At 46.7% G+C, this 19,563-nt stretch overlaps 1 protein-coding gene across 2 annotated transcripts in view; it reads left to right on the plus strand.

The window, feature by feature from the left end:
- The window catches only part of LOC123761414 (tRNA (guanine-N(7)-)-methyltransferase), a 31,781-nt gene extending 26,877 nt beyond the window's left edge, over window positions 1–4,904 (plus strand). For both annotated transcript variants that reach the window (XM_045747440.2, XM_045747441.2), the window contains exons 5-6: window positions 1,484–1,585; window positions 4,053–4,904. In XM_045747440.2, coding sequence (XP_045603396.1) covers window positions 1,484–1,585; window positions 4,053–4,202 — 252 coding nt within the window. In that variant the 3' untranslated portion in view covers window positions 4,203–4,904. The remainder of the gene's footprint in view (window positions 1–1,483; window positions 1,586–4,052) is intronic.
- The last annotated feature ends 14,659 nt before the right edge of the window (window positions 4,905–19,563 follow it).

Genomic DNA, 19,563 nt, shown 5'->3' on the forward strand with positions numbered 1-19,563 from the left:
TGAGATGGGCAGTCTTTAATGTGATTGGGAAAGTCATAACACATTTTGGGACCCTTGATTTGCATAGCATTTCTATTTTGGTTAACTCGCACTCTTGGACTATGAAATAGTATAGGTATTTGTTTCTGATGTGGTGCCCGTGAGTCGTTACAACCCTCAAGGAAGCATTTAAGGTCAGGATTGGCATTACTGTTTAGTTTTAAATATATAGAGTACACTTGAGAATGTGCAGTGACTTGATATCTAACATATTTAAAGATTATATATATATAATATAATGACATAATATACAGTATATCTATATAAATAAAAATGGAAATGTTCGTTTGTTTATAATCGCTAATCTCCGAAAGTTCTTCACCAATTGCTTTGAAATTTTCACACAACGTTGCATTCGAATAGGCCTGTCTTTTTATATACCTACTATATTGATGCCACCCCTGTGACAGGTAAAACATGTGTTTTTGAAAAACTGTGCCATCTGTTGCACATAATAGTGCAACAGTGTTTAGTGTTTTTAGTGTTAGTGCATAGTGTTTAGTATGCACACCATACCAAATATGTCACGAATTCCATTTCAATGTTTCCGATTGCATTGATAAATTTTATTGTCATAGATTTTGATTTATTTAATTTTTTATTTAATTATTGTGTGACATTGTGTTGGAATTGAGCTTTGTTGTTTACCATGCTGTTCATTTCATAAGTATAAATATAGATGCCACACCTGTGACAGGTAAATCTATGCTTTTCTTGAAAAACAGCGCCATCTGTTGCATGTAAGAGCAACACACATGCTATACTAAATATGTTACAATTCCATTTCACTATTTCTGATTGCATTGATGAATTGAATTTTCATAGATTGGATTCATTTTCATTTTGATTTAATTATTTTGTGTGAATTGCGTTGGAATTGAGCTGTGTTATTTACCACACCGTTCATTTCGTGAGTATAGTGTATATTTTTACTTTTTCATATTTTCATTTCTTTTTTAACTGTTTTTCTTATATTTCAGTGATGGGAACATCAGATCACTTGATGTTCCCAATTTTCTGATGGGACCATCAGACCATTTGGGAAGGCATCGGACGAGGGAGTGGGGAATGGTGGGGAGGACGAGGGGACATAAGTGAGAGATGGTGGGGGAGAACAAGGGGACAAGGCAGGGGTAATGGTGGGGAAGGATGAGGGGACGGGGGAGTTTGGGATGGTGGGGATGAGGGGATGAGAGAATGGAGAATGGTGGGGAGGACAAAGGGACAGGGGAGTGGAGAATGGTGGGAAGGAAGAGGGGATGGAGTGGGGAATGGTTGAGAGGCGGAGGAGACGGGTGAGGAAGAAATGGTTGGGAGGACTGGAGGACAGGGAAGGTTGCAGAGCCACAGCAACGCGTGCCAGGTACAGCTAGTATATAATATAATGGCATTTATATGGAAAGGTTGAAAAATTTGCTTTAATCCAACCTGATTACTGTTTTAGGGCCTTGTGTACACTGTGACGGATGTGAAGGATCTTCACGAGTGGATGGTTCACCATTTTACAGAACATCCTTTATTTAATCGTGTGGATGAGGATAATTTGGTGAGTATTAATTATCATTTCTAGGGTAATCTATAGGTATTATGTTTCATTAGGCTCTGGTATACACTCTTTCCTTCCCCTCTTTCTCTCTCCTGAGTAACTGTTACTCACATGTTCCACCTATAATTTTGGTGGAAATTTTTCACACGGGCTACCCATCCTCCAGTTCTTGACTGAAGTGCTGGCAGTTGGACATCACCTTAGGACACAGTTTCCTGTTCTGGGATTTTGCCTTGTTCAGCTGTTCTTGCACTTGTGGTGTGTCCTGGATGCCAGAGCTGCATGCATCTAGGGACACCTACCCTAGGTGCTCTGTGAGTACTGCTCTTGTGTGGTCAGGGTTACCTGCCCTTTGAGCCAGAGCTGCATGCATCTAGGGACACCTTCCCTAGGTGCTCTGTGAGTACTGCTCTTGTGTGGTCAGGGTTACCTGCCCTTTGGGCCAGAGCTGCATACATCTAGGGACACCTTCCCTAGGTGCTCTGTGAGTACTGCTCTTGTGTGGTCAGGGTTACCTGCCCTTTGGGCCAGAGCTGCATGCATCTAGGGACACCTTCCCTAGATGCTCTGTGAGTACTGCTCTTGTCTGGTCAGGGTTGCCCTTTGGCATTCAGGAATTGCTCCCCATTAAAGTACTTCATTGCTTGTGGTTTTCCTTGACCCTTGTCAAGGAAAACAAGTAGTAGTAGTAAACAAAACAAGTTGTTTAGTAGTAGTAGGAAAGGCCCCTATGCCCGGCCGTTTTGATTTTTTGGGGGGACGGGCATAGGCGCAGGGGGGTATCCATATTTCTGCACGGTCTATGGCCCTGGGCTTTTCTCAAATATTTTCCCAAGCACGGTCTATGGCCCCTGGGTTTTCTCGACTATTTTCCCAAGCACGGTCTATGGTCCCTGGGTTTTCTCGAAATAATTTTCATGGCCGGTCATTGGCCCCTGCCATTTTCGCTCAAGGGGATTAAACGGCTGCCTCCAGTCATCCCAAAATTTCGTTAGCTCAGTGACCCTGCACAGGCATGTTAAAGGGGATTAAAAAGCTGGTCATTGGCCCCTGGGTTTTCTCGAATTTTCTTTCATGGACGGTCCCATGCACAGACATAGCTAATGGTCAATGAGTGCTATGGGTGCGTTCTGGGTCTTGAGGTTTGTGCTTTGCCACAGGTATGGGGAGTGTTTGCTGGAGGGGCACACTGCAGCTGGCACAGCCTGCTTCATGCGACGTCTGACATTTCTCTCTGATTGCTTATTTGGCTGTTGTGGAGTTATGGAGGATTTTCTTGCATTTTCTCTTTTTGTTTGCCGTTTTTTCCCAGGTTTCACATAGTTCTGCCTGGCTCCTTATTAGGCTATGCCTTGGATGTAGTGGTGGTGGCACTCCTTTGTTGCCCCTGTGGCTTTACAGTGGCTGCTCGTGGTTGGTTTGCCTGCATTGCCAGCTGGTCCCAGTGCCTGGACTTCCTGCAGAGCTTATTTCCCCTACAGACCCTGGAAAACCTGTGGGTTTTCCCACGGGTTGGCTGCTCCATAGGGTAGGCTGCTCAATTATTGAGACGTAAATGAAAAATACAAAACAAATGGAACACATGAAACAAAGAAAGATTGCTATAATGGAGCAGCCTACCCGACAAACTCTGAACGAACCTTTATGGCATTTGTCCATTTTTCAAATTGTTTAAACCATTTTTTGTTTTTTTATTTAAGAATCGTGGAGCAGCCTACCTCCCGAACACTGAACGAACCTTTAGCTATAAGACAAATGAAAAAAAATATTGAACAAATTTGAAGAAAGAAAAATGTCATAAAGGTTTGTTCAGTGTATGTAAGGTAGGCTGCTCCATTATTTAAAACATCGAATATCATATTGATGTTTTTTGGTGGTAGAACGGATTAATTTGATTTCCATTATTGTTAATGGGGACATTCGTTTTATGACATCCATTTCACATGATGATCACGGCACCGGAACGGATTAAATTAGTTATTCGAGGTTCAACTACACTCCATTGCACAACATGCAACATTCTCATGCACAACCATTTTCACACTCAAGGCAGTGTGAATTCCACAATTCTCACAATTGTATTCCGTCTCAAGGTACAGTGGTCACATAGGGGAGAACCTCTCCCATACCTGGATTTGTTTGACCGTGCACTCCTCTGTTTTTGGCCTAAATGTTAGAATGCTGTTACTTTTGGGTGAACTGTCACATGCTATATGTGACTTTATCTCATTTCATGCCCAAGCTCTCAATTTCTGAAACCTAATTTTTGGCAGTTTTTATGCCACATGTATTCTTTATGAAGGGAATTTTCATAAGTCAGCCTGCAGATACATACATGTATATATTTTATTGGCATAGAACTAAGTGTTAAATTGTGTGAATATTATACAATTATTTAATTGTTCAGATTTTTTGTGTCTTGTACATGTTATTTAATGTTTAACTTGCGCTACTTTTTCATATGAAGGCTGACGATCCAGTGGTACAGTACCTATATGAGAGCACCGAAGAGGGTCAGAAGGTGTCCCGCAATAGTGGAGACAAGTTCCTGGCTGTTTTTCGCAGAATGCCAGATCCAAGACAACTTGGCATTTTGGAAGAGAGTGCAGTAACTTAAAATGTATCGGATGATTCTGTAAAGATGTTACACTTTTAGATAATCATTAAGTACAGTTTTGAAATACTGTATACTGTATAGATTTCTCTGAGGCAGGCTGGCATACAATATACAATTTGTAGTACTCTACCAACATTTTATATAGTGTATACAGTATGCCCAATATTCCATTATGTAATAGGGGATATTTCTAAAGATCACCTAAGTTGGTCAAGAAATTCTCTCAAACCAATTGCATATAGTTTTTGCCAAAGAAGTACTCTTAGTATATTTGAGGGACGTGATCCAGGGTGAAGAATTTACATGACTAATCTATTCTTAGGCATAAAACTCATGCTGGGAATGTGTAAAATGATGAAGTGTAGTACTAGAAGAGGAGGCATAAGGCAATGGGTAAGAGTTGTAGGGAGAGAAGCAGTGTAGGGCGAAGGGAAGAGCTAAAGGGCAAGATGAACAGGCATGGCAAGAGAATATACCTTAAAATTATAAAATTAAGGCAGAGAGATGAAGATAAGACAATGTGGAGCATTTGTACAATATGCCATAAATGAGTATTTGTTGTTCCAACTTGTCCCAATTGTGTGGAGCATTAATGACAATATTAGTCAGCAGAAGAATAATGTATGAACTTGTAAATAATGTAAAATTAATTTAGTGTTTATGAAGTTTTCAAGATAGTGTTAATAAATATTTTTGATTAAATATTTGTATGTTCTTTATAAAAGTTATATCCCTATTATCTATTACCAATTTCTTATGCCTATAACCCCTCCGTGGTACCTCCTTGCCGTGGTGAGGGGCTCGCGTACACCTCCCTGGGACCAGTGAGGGTTGCCTTTGCCCCCTCTCCTGCCCCCTCTTTGGGTGGTGTACGTGCTGAAGGGCACCATGTAAGGGCCTTGTGACTCATCAGACTACCCGCTGGAGGGGTCGCCTGTGAGAGGCCGCCCTGAGTGGATGGTTGGGTGTCCAGGCTGGGGCAATAGGGGGAATGGGGTCTTAGCACCAGTGTGGGAGAATGGACGATGTAGTAGGACTCCCCTGTTGAAAAGGGGGAGCACCGCTGGGGACGATGCACCCTTCCTGCACTGGCCCGTGCTCGGCCTCCCTGGCTGCCCTGGTAGGTAGTATCCCTTGGTTCCAGGTCCCATTCTTTGGATATTGGTTTGCTGCATGGATAACGACTCTACTTCTCTTACTCAGGCTCATGGGGTGGGCGACCAGGTCCCTGAGTCGGACCATCCTGGAGGACCGGGATCTGTAGCCCCCACTACAGGACTCGGTTTAGGTCCAGACCGGACTCTTCCTCCCTGCTCCCCTCCCTCCTCTGTGGTTGGGTCGAGCCCCAAGCCTGCTGTGGTGACCGACCCATCCTCCCTTGCACGGCTCTATCTCTTATTGTGACTACTGCGCCTTTTGACCCGTCTCTCTAGAGGTTCTAACCCCCGTCCCCGCCACGGCCTCTCTCGTATGCTCCCTTCCCATACTAATTCGTTCCATGCTTTGTTTGATCCTGCTACGTGGACCAAACTGCTACTTTGACCTCCATCCTTTAGATTCAACTCCGCCTGACGATTTTTCCCTTCATAGGCATCTTGTCGATTCCGTGGATGCCTCTGTTACCTTCAACCCCACCCGTCTTGGTACCCGTGTCGCTGCTGCTCTTTCTCAGGATGCAGCCACCCGCTTGGCTGCCCTATCCTGCCTTGGCGAGACCCCAGTTCGGGTCTCAAAGAACGCTCGGTTGAATGCCAGTGTTGGCACTGTTCTCCTCCCGCACCATGTTACAACCGGTGTTCAAAAAGGACTGCCACGAGGATATCAAGCATATCCTCGAGGCCCAGGGTCATTCTGTCCTCCAGGTGGATACGTTTACTCGCCCCCTTCCCCCGTGGTCATTGCCGTCTGCCCCTTCGGGTTGTGAAGGTTACCTTTGATGGTAGGACCTTTCCGCCCTCTGTCATACTTGCTGGTGCCAGATGCTCCATTCAGGAGTATATTCCATCTCCTCGGCTCTGCAAATAGGTGCTCAAGGTTTGGGCATGGTGCTCTCAAATGCTCTAGTCCTGTCTCTGTCCCTTGTGTGGAGGCGAGGGTCACTCTTAAGTTGGAGTACGCTTCTCCCCAGGCCCGCTGCCTCAATTGCGGTGAGGTCCACCCTACCTTCTCCCAGGCGTGTATACGTTACAAACTTGAGGCGGCTGTACTCGACTTGAAGCACCGGGACCGTTTCTTTTCCTGAGGCTTGGCGCCAAGTTCATCGTCTCCCCTCTTTCGCTGGCGTCTCCTATGCTCGCATGGTGTGCTCTTCCTCTCCTCGTCTTTCCCACCTTCCTCAGTCTCACAACCGTTTCCAAGCCTTAGACCCGGACACGCCCACCACCACCTCCCCTGTTTCCCTCTGTTCTGTCCCGAAGGGTCCCCCTCCTGGTTCTCTGTCTAGGGTTCCCCTTCTTTCTATCCAGTCTGTCATGTCATCTGTGTCTTCTTTCTCCTCTCCCTCTGGTCCTCCTTTCCGTCATTCTCCTCCGTCTCTTGGCTCTCCATGCCGCCTGACTGTGCAGGCCGATGTCCATCGCTCTCCTGGTGGTCGTGTTGTTCGCTCTCTTCTTCTATCGAGACGCTGGAGTCTGTTGCCCAGTACATTGCTGCTGGGACGCCTGTCTCATCGAGTCAGAAGTGGAAACCTGGCTCCTCTCCTTCCACCTCCCCGGTAGGTAGGAAGGCTTCGCTTTCTTCTTCGCCCCCTATCTCTGATTCTATTGTTCCTTCCCCTCCTGCTTCGGTGGTGGTCCCCCCGTTCCTACTGTGGGGGTTTCTTTAACCCCCGGTTCCATCTCGGTTACTGCCCTTGCTGAGGTGTGCTCCCCTCTTTCTGCCCCTCCTCCTCCAGATCCTGCTCGTCCACTTCTGGTCTGTCCTCCCGCTTCTTTCCCTCCTTTACTCAGTTTACCCATGCCCCCTTACCCTGACTTTGCTGACCCTGATCCTGACCCTGTGCTTCTTTAACGTGCTGTGTTCCTTTTTCACCTTTTTTTTTGCTCTCTGTTGCTCTCCTCTCTCTCTTTGTCGATGTCTATTCTTCAATGGAACATCCGTGGATGTTTCCTTGACCTCCAACTTCTAATTCGCCAATTTCCTTGACCTCCAACTTCTAATTTCACAGTTTTCGCCCCTTTGTGTCTGTCTGCAGGAGCCGATGCTTGGTGCTCGTCATAGTCGCTTCCGTGGCTATTCTTTTCTCTTCCCTCCCAACAGCTGGGGTCCATAATTCTTCTGCTCTCTTGATTTGCTCGGATGTTCCCTTTGCCCCCTTACTTTTTTCCTCGCCTCTTCCCTGTTCTGCTGCTCATGTCTTTGTGCGTAGATGGTACACGGTTTGTTCCATTTATCTCTCCCCCACTGTCCCACTTTCTCTTCCCGATCTTAAACACCACCTAGACTCCTTGCCGGAGCCTGTGCTCCTGCTGGGTGATTTCAATTGTCGTCATGCCCTTTGGGGTGATGTGCTGACAAATACCCGGGGTCGCCTCCTTGAACCTTTCATACTCTCTTCTTCCCTGTCCCTTCTTAATTCTAGTGAGCCCACTCATTTGGACACTGGGACTCACTCCCTTTCTTGTCTCGATCTTTCTCTGTGCTCGTCATCCCTTTCCTTAGATTTCAGGTGGCGGGTCCTTGATGACCTCCATGGCAGTGACCATTTTCCTATCCTTGTTACTTTTTTCTCTTTTCACCCTCCTCTCTCCTTCCCTAGGTGGCGGTTTGCCGAGGCTGACTGGCGCCTCTTTACTCTCCGTGCTATTATTTCCGACCCCCCTCACTGTCTGGCTCTTTGTCGCCGTGAGAGGGCTTGGTGGGCAGCTGCCGGAGTGTGATGCTCCGTAGGTCAGTCCTCTGTCCTTTTGCAGCCTTATGCTCCTGCTGCTGCCTTTACCAATTTTGCCAGGCCCCTTTTCCTTTTACTCGTGTTTCATTTTTCTCCCCCCTCTTCTATCAAATTGTCATTTCCTGCCGACCTTTTGCCTGTTTTGATTATTCTTTCGACCTTCTTTTGTTTTGACACTCGGGTGTTTGAGGAGGCATACTCTTGCACCTGTACAACTGTAGTACCCAACGTTTCGAGCAAGGGGACCCTTTTATTGTCAATCTTCCTTTCGTCACTGAACCCGCTCTCGACAGACTCACGGTTCTTAAGGTGGCGTTTGTGGGGCGTATACTCACGACGCACCCCTGGGGACCCCCGGCGGCGATTGCTTCTTGTTGGGTGTCCTGCCTCTAATTGTGGCTCCATGGTGGGTGTGGGGGCACATTCGTGAATGAAAGTTTTTCCTCGTTTTCATGGCTGATAATGATTCCCTTGTATTTTCTCAGGCTCGTCGGGTGGGCGACCAAGCCCCCCCCCCCCTGAGTCAGTCGGACTGTGTTGGAAGACCAAGCCCTGTAGCCTCTGCTGCATTGGGCCCCGACGACCTGACTACTCTCCTCTGCTCCCCTCCCTCCTCTGAGGTAGGGTCGAGTCCCCAGCCCCGCAGTGGTGACCACCTCGTCGCCTGGCACAGCTCCGTCTCTCATTGTGACTACTGCGCCTTTTACCCCCATGAACTCCGGGGGTTCTCAACGCCGTTCCTGCCACGGCCGCACTCGCACGATCCCTTCCTGTAATACTACTTACAACGCCTTGTTTGGTCCCGCAACTTGGGCTAAATACTTTGATCTCCACCATCTGGATTCTACTCCTGATGATTTCTCCCTCCATAAACACCTTGTTGATTTCAGTGGATGTCTCTGTTACTTTGAACTCCACCAGTTACAGTACGCGTGTCGTCGCTGCTCCTTCTCAGGATGCAGCTACTAGCTTAGCCGCTTTGTCCTGCATTGGAGAGACCCCTGTTCGGGTTTCCAAGAACGCTCGGGTAAATGCCAGTGTTGCCACTGTTCTCCTCCCGCACCATGTTGCAAACGGTGTTTGGGACCTCAACGATTGCCATGAGGATATTAAACATATCCTCGAAGCCCAAGGCCATTCTATCCTCCAGGTGGACACATTTACTCGATCCCCTCGTGGTCATTGCCGTCAGCCCCTTCGAGTTGTAAAAATCACCTTTGATAGTAGGACCCTTCCGCCCTCTATTATTCTTGCTGGTGCCAGATGCTCCGTTCAGGAGTACATTCCCTCTCCTAGACTATGCAATAAGTGTTGGAAGTTCGGGCACAGTGTCCTCAAATGCACCAGTACTGTGTATCTGTGCCCCTTGTGTGGGGACGATAGTCATTCTAAGTCCGAGTGCACTTCTCCCCAGGCTCGCTGCCTCAATTGCGGTGAAGCCCACCCTATCTTCTCACGCTCATGTATGCACTACAAACTCGAGGAAGCCGTCCTCAAATTGAAGCACCGTGATCGTCTGTCTTTTCCTGAAGCGAGACGCCAAGTTCGTCGTCTCGCCCCTTTCGCGGGCGTCTCCTACGCTAGCATGTTGCATTCTACCTCTCCTCGTCCTTCCCGTCTTCTTCAGTCTCAACCGTTTCCAGGTCTTAAACCCGACCACACCCACCACCACCTCCCCTATTCCTTTGCCTCCTGTCCCGGATGGTCTCCCTCCCGTTTCTCCGTCTGGGATTTCCCCCCTTCCTACCCAGTCCGCCTTACCTCCTTTGTCTTCTTCCCCATCTCCCCCCACTCTTTCTTCCCGACCCTTCCCCCAGTCTCTTGACCCTCCACGCCACCTGTCAGTCCAGGCTGATATCCATCATCCTCCCAGCAATCTTCGTGTTGTTCGCTCTCGTTCCTCTTCTCCTGCTGAGACCATTGAGTCTGTCACCCGGTACGTTGTTACTGGAACGCCTGTCTCTTTGAGCCAGAAACGTAAGCCTGGCTCCTCTCCTTCTTCCTCTGGCGGGTAAGAAGGTTTCGCTTTCTTCCTCGCCCCCTCCCTCTGTCACTACATCCCCTTCCATTTCAGTAGTCGAACCCCCTGTCTCTGATATGGAGGTTTCTTCCGCCCCCGATTCCCTCTCTCTTGCTGCCCTTCCTGAGGTGCACTCCCTGATTTCTGCCCTCCCTCCTCCACCTGTCCTTGCCTGCCCCTCTCAGTTGTCCCCTCCTCCTCTGGACCCCGTCAGTCCGCCTCTGGTCTGTTCTCTCGCTCCCTTCCCTCTCTCCTTACTAAGTTTACCCATGCCCCCTAACCCTGATTTTGCCGATCCTGATCCTGAGATCCTTTAGTAAACTGTGTTCCTCTTTCCCTTAATTTCTTTCTTGTTCTGTTACTGTCCTTTCTCTTTGATAATGTCTATTCTTCAGTGGAATATTCGTGGATTTTATGCCAACTTCCATGAACTAATTACACAGTTTACACCACTTTGTGTTTGTCTCCAGGAACCAATGCTTGGTGCTCGTCCTGGTCACTTTCCTGGTTATTCCTTTCTTTCTCCCCCCCCCCCCCCAGCTCTGGCTGGGGCCCATAACTCTACTGCTCTCTTAATTCGTTCTGATATTCCCTTCGTCCCCCCTACTTCTTCCGTCCCCTATCCATTGTTCTGCTGCCCGTGTTTTTGTGGGTAAATGGTATACAGTCTGTTCCATTTATCTCCCTCCAAATGTCCCTCTTTCCCTTCCTGATCTTAAGCACCTCCTGGACTCCTTGCCAGAGCCGGTGCTCCTTTTGGGTGATTTCAACTGTCGACATTCCCTCTGGGGTGATGTTCTGACAAACACCCGAGGCCGTCTTCTCGAACAGTTCGTCCTCGCTTCATCTCTATCTCTTCTGAATTCTGGTGAGCCCACTCATGTGGACTCTCGAACTCGCACCCTTTCCTGTCTTGATCTTTCTCTCTGCTCGTCGTCTCTCTACTTAGATTTCACGTGGCAGGTTCTTGATGACCTCCATAACAGTGATCATTTCCCCATCCTCGTTTCCTTTTTCTCCTTCCACCCTCCCCTCTCCTTCCCTAGGTGGCAGTTTGCCAAGGCTGACTTGGGCCTATTCACCCTCTGTGCTACTCTCTCTGACCTCTCCTCTCTGCCTCTTTCTCACGCCCTCCTCCTTTTTTATGACACTGTCTTCAACGCTGCCCTCAGCTCTATCCCTCGCTCTTCCTCCTGGGGCACATGGAAGTGTGTTCCCTGGTGGAATGCGGACTGTGCTCAGGCTGTCCACTGTAAGCGTGCAGCCTGGAAAAAACACCGCCACCGGCAGACGGCTGATTCTTTTATTCTGTTTCGGAAGGCAAGTGCGGTGGCCCGTAGGACCATCCGTACTGCTAAACGTGAGGGTTGGAAATCTTATGTTTCCACCATTACGTCCGATACTCCTCTACCGCAGATCTGGAAGAAGATCCACAAGATTGCGGGCAAGTTCGTTCCAGATGTCTCGCCGGTTCTCCACCTCCGTGGGACTCTTGTGGCGGATCCAGTGAAGGTCACAGCCGAACTGGGTTCCCACTTTTCTTGTTAGCTCTGGTTCTCATCTTCCTCACTCCTTCCTTCTTCGTAAGGCTGTTCTTGAATCTTCTTTAGATTTCCACACTCTTCTCCGCCTTCCCTATAACGATCCTTTTTCTCTTTCTGAACTTTGGTCTGCCCTGGCCCTCTGCAGATCTACGGCAGCGGGCTCGGATGACGTTCATTATGAGATGTTTCGCCATCTCCCTCCGTGCACATTTCAGTATTTACTGAATCTGTATAACCAGGTCTGGGAGTCGTCGTCTGTCCCTGAGGACTGGCTCGATGCCGTTGTACTCCCTATTCGGAAACCAGGGTCTCTCGGTACGTCCCCAAAGGACTTCCACCCTATTGCTCTCACGAGTTGTGTTTGCAAGCTGTTTGAGCGTATGGTAAATGTCCGTCTGATGTGCTTCTTGGAACACCATCACCACCTCTCCTTCTCAATTTGGTTTTCGCAAGTGCCGCAGCACGACTGATGTCCTGGTGAACTTGAAGGTCTATATTCGTACTGCTTTTGCTGCAAAGACCTCCGTTGTTGCTGTCCTTTTTGACCTGGAAAAGGCTTATGACATGACTTGGAGATACCATATTCTGTCCCAACTTCGTTCTTTTGGCCTTCGTGGTAATCTCCCTCTCTTCCTTCAAAGCTTTCTCGTCGTACATTTCGAGTCAGGCTTGGTGCCACTCTCTGCCTCTTTTCGGCAGTATGAAGGTGTGCCCCAAGGTAGTGTTCTGAGTACTACTCTTTTTCTGGTTGCCCTCAATGGTCTCCTTTCCTCCCTTCCTTCTGGCATTTTCTCCGCTCTTTATGTTGATGATCTTACTCTTTGCTGTCGAGGTGATGATTCGCCTCTCCTTCAACGGCGGCTTCAACTTGCGATTGATGCCGTGTCATCTTTGGCCACCGATCATGGCTTCAAGTTCTCTACTACTAAGACTTGTGCCATGACTTTTACTCGGAAGCGGGTCGTTCTTCGTCCCTCTTTGTCACTTTATGGTCATCCCCTTGAGTACAAAGATTCCACAAAGCTTTTGGGGTTATTCTTTGACACTCGTTTGTCTTGGTCGCCCCATGTCTCTTACCTCCGTGTTGAATGCTCTAAGGCCCTTAACCTACTTAAGGTTTTGTCCCATACTTCTTGGGGAGCGGATAGGCGCACGCTCCTCTATTTGCATTCCTCTCTCGTCCTGTCTAAGCTCGATTATGGTTGCCCTGCATACTCTTCTGCTTCTCCTTCTACTCTTCGCCGTCTTGATCCTTTGCACTATACTGGGTTGCGCCTCGGCTCTGGTGCTTTTCGTTCAACTCCTGCCCTCAGCTTGTATGCTGACACTGGCTTTCTGTCTCTCCAGGATCGCCGTGATCGCTACAGTCTTCGCTATCTTGCGCGATCCTTACAGCATCCTCACTCTCGCCTCTATTGTGCTTTGACTTTTACCCCTCCTGTAGTTCCTGTTCCTCTTCACCACCTTCCTCTTTCTGTCCGTTTGTCTCGCTTACAAGATTTTCTTTCGGTTCGTCTTACTAATGTTTCTCCTCGTATTGTTCCCTCCTTGCCCCCGTGGAGGGTCCCCCTTCCCAAATTTTGTACTTCTCTGACCCGCATCACTAAAGCTTTTACCCCTCCTACAGTTCTGAAACGCTTCTTCCTTGAGCACTTTTCTTCTCACTTCCACTCCGTTCCCATCTTCACCGACGGGTCGAAGTCTGCTGGCGGTGTGGGCTACTCTGTTGTTTTTCCTGACCACACTTATATGTGTCGCCTTCCTCCGGAGGCTAGCATCTTCACAGCAGAACTCTATGCTATTCTCTATGCTCTTCGTCTCCTGCTTTCCCGGAGGCAATCCTCCTTCGTGGTAGTAGTTGACTCTCGTAGTGCCCTCATGGCTTTAGGGTCCTTTAATCCAGTCCACCCTGTGGTCATCGAGATTCAACATTGGCTGTTTCTTATCTCCAGTAAATTTAAGTCGGTTGCGTTTTGCTGGGTTCCCAGCCATGTTGGTGTCTCTTTAAATGAGTGTGCGGATGGTGCTGCTAAGGACGCTATCCGCACTTGTCCCATCTCCCATAAAGGTGTTCCTTATTCTGACTTTTACCCAGTTACTCATGCCTCCATCCTTGCCCAATGGCAGAGTTGTTGGTCTTCTGTTCTTGGTAACAAACTGCGTACTCTTAAGAGTTGTGTGTCCCAGTGGCCTTCCTCCTGCCACCGTAACTGGCGGTGGGAAATGGCTCTGGCTAGGTTACGTATTGGCCATACCCGTTTAACTCACGGTCACTTAATGGAGCGCCGCCCTGCTCCTTATTGTCCCTCTTACGGTCGTACATATCCTTGTTGAATGTCCTGACTTCCAGGACGAGCGTGTGTCTTGTTTTCCGACTGTCCTCCTCGGTCGCTTGTCCCTTGATAGAATTCTTGGCGACTCTGATACTTTTGATATCGTTCGCCTTATGCGTTTTTGTTCTCGTATTGGCATCCTTGGTGATATTTGGCGCCCTCTGATTATCCCGCACTTTGATGGTGCTACATAGCCTTCCCGGTTTGGTGCCTTCTATTGATAATTACTTACTATTTCCGACCTCTCCATTCTGCCTCTCCCACACGCCCTCCTCCTTTTTCATGACACACTCTTCGATGCTGCCCTCCACTCTTTTCCTCGCTCCTGCTCTCGGGAACGTGGAAGTGCATTCCCTGGTGGAATGTGGAAGTGCATTCCCTGGTGGAATGTGGACTGTGCTCAGGCTGTCCGCTGTAAGCGTGCAGCCTGGAAGAGACATCGCCGCCAGCAGACGGTTCAGTCTTTTCTTTTGTTTCGGAAGGGAAGTGCGGTGGCACGTAGGACCATCCGTGCGGCTAAACGTGCTTGCTGGATGTCTTATGTTTCCACCGTTACGTCCGAAACTCCTCTGCCACTGGTCTGGAAGCGTATCCGGAAGATTGCAGGTAAGTTCATTCCCGATGTCTCACTGGTCCTTCGCCTCCGTGGTGCTCTTTTGGCGGACCCATTGCAGGTCGCGACCGAACTGGGTTCCCATTTTTCATCTGTTAGTTCTGGTTCTCATCTTCCCCAAACCTTCCTTCTTCGTAAGCCTATTCTTGAGTCTCGTCCTTTAAATTTCTGTACTTATCTTCGCCTTCCCTATAATGATCCCTTTCTCTCTCTGAGCTTCTATCTGTCCAAGCTCTTTGCGGTTCTGGTTCCGATGGCATTCATTATGAAATGCTTCGCCATCTCCCTCTGTGTACGTCTCGACATTTACTGGATCTGTACAATCGGGTCTAGGAGTCGTCGTCAGTCCCTGAAGACTGGCTCGATGCTGTTGTCCTCCCTGTTCGGAAACCAGAGTCTCTCGAGTCATCCTCCAAGGACTTCCGCCCTATTGCCCTCACGAATTGTCTGCAAGCTCTTTGAACGTATGGTTAACGTTCGTTTGATGTGGTTCTTAGAACACTAACACCGCCTCTCCCCTTCTCAATTTGGTTTTCGCAAGTGCCCCAGCACAACGAATGTCCTGGTGAACTTGGAGGTCTATATTCGTACTGCTTTTGCTACGAAGACCTCCGTTGTTGCCATCCTTTTTGACCTGGAAAAGGCTTACGACACTACCTGGCGGTATCATATTCTGTCTCAACTTCATTCTTTTGGCCTTCGTGGGAATCTCCCTCTCTTCCTCCAGAGTTTCCTCTCTCGTCGTCCCTTTCGTGTGGGGCTTGGAACCACACTCTCTGCCCCTTTTTGGCAGTATGAGGGTGTACCCCAGGGTAGTGTTCTGAGCACTACGATTTTTCTAGTTGCCCTCAACAGTCTTCTTTCCTCTCTTCTTTCTGGCGTCTTCTCTGCTCTCTATGTCGATGATCTTACCCTTTGCTGTCAGGGTGATGATTCGCCTCTCCTTCAACGACGGCTTCAACTTGCGATTGATGCCGTGTCGTCTTGGGCCACCGATCATGGCTTCAAGTTCTCTACTTCTAAGACTTGTGCTATGACTTACTCGGAAGCATGTAGTTTTTCGTCCCTCTTTGTCCCTTTATGGTCATCCCCTTGTGTACATGGATTCCGCTAAGCTTTTGGGGTTAATCTTTGACACTCGTTTGTCTTGGTCAGCCCATATCTCTTACCTCCGAGTTGAATGCTCTAAGGCCCTTAACCTCCTTAAGGTTTTGTCCCATACTTCTTGGGGAGTGGATAGGCGTACGCTCCACCATTTGCACTCCTCTCTCGTCCTGTCTAAACTCGATTATGGTTGCCCTGCATACTCTTCTGCTTCTCCTTCTACTCTTCGCCGTCTTGATGCTTTGCACCATACAGGGTTGCGTCTCAGCTCTGGTGCCTTTCGTTCGACTCCCGCCCTCAGTTTGTATGTTGACACTGGCTTTCCCTCTCTCCAGGACCGCCGTGATCGCTACTGTCTTCGCTATCTTGCGCGGTCCTTACAACATCCTTCCTCTCGCCTCTATCGTGCTTTAACTTTTACCCCTCCTGTAGCTCCTATTCCTCTTCATCGTCTCCCTCTTTCTGTTTGGTTATCTCGCTTACAGGATTCTCTTTCTGTACATATTTCTAATGTTTCTCCACGTATTATTCCTTCCTTGCCTCTGTGGAGAGTCCCAAGTTTTGTACGTCCTTGACTCGTATCACTAAAGCTTTTACCCCTCCTACGATTCTGAAACGTCTCTTCCTTGAGCACTTTTCTTCGCACTCCCACTCTATTTCAGTCTTCATCGATGGGTCTAAGTCTGTGGACGGTGTGGACTACTCTGTTGTTTTTCCTGACCACACTTATATGTGTCACCTCCCTTCAGAGGCTAGTGTCTTCACTGCAGAACTTTATGCTATTCTCTATGCTCTCCGTCTCTTGCTTTTTCATTGTCATTCCTCCTTTGTTGTCGTAGTTGACTCTCGTAGTGCCCTCATGGCTCTAGGGTCCTTTAATCCTGTCCATCTGGGGGTCGTCGAGATTCAACGTTGGCTGTTTCTTATTTCTAGTAAATTTAAATCAGTAGAGTTTTGCTGGGATCCCAGCCATATTGGTGTTTCTTTAAATGAGCGTGCGGATGCTGCTGCTAGGGAAGCTATCCGTTGTTGTCCCATCTCCCGTAAAGGTATTCCTTATTCCGACTTTTATCCTGTTATTCATTCCTCCATCCTTGCCCGTTGGCAGGGTAGTTGGTCCTCTGTAGTTAGTAACAAGCTGCGTACTCTCAAATGTAGTGTCCCCGTGGCCTTCCTCCTACCACCGTAACCGGCGGTGGGAAACTGCTTTGGCAAGGCTGCGGATTGCCCATATTCGCTTAACCCAGTCATTTAATGGAGCCCTGCCCTGCTCCTTATTGTCCAAATTGCGTTATCCCTTTTACAGTTGTGCGTATCCTTGTTGAATGTCCTGACTTCCAGGATGAGCATGTCTTGCTGTCCGACCGTCCCTCGCGGTCACTTGTTCCTCGATAGAATTCTAGGTGAATCGGATACTTTCGATATCGTTCACCTTATGCGTTTTTGTTCTCATATTGGCATTCTTGGAGATATTTAGCGCCCTCTAATTATTTCGCACTTTGATGGTGCTACACACCCTTCCCGGTTTAGTGCCTTCTTTTGATAATTACCTTACCTTCGTGCCTATAATTTGTTAATAAGAGGTGGGGTGGGGGGGGAATTCAATGATTTTTCTTTTAAAAAACACTAAATATATTTAGGGTGGAATATTCTTGCACAATGAGCCTCATTTTAAAGCTGGAGAAGTTGTTGACCTGGAAAATGTACAAAAGTCTGTTACTGCCTAAACCCATTCAATAAAATATACTAATAATTATTTACACACTGAACAAATTAGAGGGAATGGGTCCAGGAGGCATGGCAGGAAGTTCAAAATAGCCCCATTTAAAAGTACAGGTGCAATGGGTGCACTTAAGAGAAAATTCTATTTGCATTAAGGATCCAAGAATTTAAAACTTGCTGATCTCACATAGTGTTCAAAGGAGAACCTTATCAATTGGGCTGTAATTCATATATGCCACTTCTCACAGTAAGAGCTTCATTGACCAGATCATCAACCATGAAACCTGCTTGGAAACTGGGTTGTGGGGACATTGATCCTTGGAACCTAAAGGTAACTGCCTTGAAGTTTTTGAGGGTAACATGGTCTCAGCATGTGAGACCATGTTACCCCATCATATTAAATAATGTTGTAAATAATGAATTAAAAAAAAAGTCAACTTGTGGATGTCAACCAACAAACTCACAATAAACATAGAAAAGACCTACTACATCTTATTTGGAAGCAAATCAACATATGCAATTCAGCTTCAGATAGACTGATATGTTAACATTAGCAATAAAAATGATGGAAAGTTCCTTGGCCTATACTTAGACAAGAGACTCAACTTCAGCACCCTCATTCAACTCATAACTAAAAAAGGTTTCTAAAACAGTTGGTATACTCTCTAAGATCAGATATTATGTACCTTACTCTGCTCTCCTCTCACTCTACTATGCACTTATCTATCCCTATCTTACCTATGGTATCTGTGCTTGGGGTTCAACCTCTGCAAACTACCTCAAGCTCATCACCACCCAGCAAAAATCTGCTATCAGGGCAATAACAAACTCTGCTTTCAGACAACGCACAGCTCCCGTTTAAATCCCTAAACATGCTAAATATAAATTCACTCCATACATTCTCGTGTCAATTACATTTATAAAACCCTATTCTTAAGTGCAAACCCTGTTCTGAAACTCTTCCTGCACAGATGTAATAGAACCCATAATCACCACACCAGACATAAACCTCTCTTTGATATCCTCAGTCAAACTTAATCTGTGTAAACACTACGCAAATAAAGGGACCTAGTCCATCGAACTCACTCCCTAATGAACTGAAAAGCTGTCCAACTTTTGCCTAATTTCAAATTTTTTACCTAATTTCATCTTCATAGTTTCCTATCTTGTGCTTTATTCAAAACTCAATATTTGCCTCATTTTTATTTCTAAATTTCCTACATTTGCCTTCCTATATTTGACTAATTTATTCTATATTTGCCTCATTTAAAAACAAAACCAAAAAGTGTCTAATTTCATCTTCATAGTTTCTTACCTTGTGGTTTAAAATTGCACTGTATCTAGTGCTACCAAATCTCCCAATCTTTATGTACCTAATCCAAACAACTTTACCATTATGATCATTGCTGTCTTCTTATATGAGCTATCAAAATGCTGTATTGTGCCTATTAATCTTTGTTAAACTACCAATCAAGCTGTCAATGCAATCAATCAGAGCTACTGATGTGCTTTAATATACCTACTAATCACTCTCATCTCATTTTTTTCTTGCAATGTACCTGTTATAATTTTATAAATTTTGCTAGAATTTACCTACTTAAAATTATGTTAGATAAAGGACCTGCCCGAAACACTGCGCGTACTAGTGGCTTTACAAGAATGTAAACACCATGCTATGTATCCTCACAAACCCAATGTACCTTCTTGTATATATATAAATAAATAAATAAATAAATTACTTATTGTTACACACAGCCAAATTGTCACAGGAAGAGGTCTTGGACCCCTACTTCCCTCTCTCTTTTTTAACAGGTCATAATAGTCCGTACAGTCATAGTTATAGGTTTAAGTATTCAATGAGAGAAGTTTTTGAAGTTTTTACCCTTCTTACCTAACATCATTTGTGCAGTGGGGCATTTGGTGATAGTAAATGCTCCCACCAGCCACCTTCTCTCATATTTCATGTTCATCAGTTTATTTACTTAATAACTACTGGTATAATATCTTGCAAATATAAAACTAATTCTAATATCATAAAAAGACATATTTACTACAAGTTTCAAGCACAGAATGCATATATAACCAACATGAAAGACCCCTCTTCATGAAATTCGCCAACTAAAATCTTTTATTTAT

Source organism: Procambarus clarkii, chromosome 7 (genome assembly GCF_040958095.1).
Source record: "Procambarus clarkii isolate CNS0578487 chromosome 7, FALCON_Pclarkii_2.0, whole genome shotgun sequence".
Classification (NCBI taxonomy): Eukaryota; Metazoa; Arthropoda; class Malacostraca; order Decapoda; family Cambaridae; genus Procambarus; species Procambarus clarkii.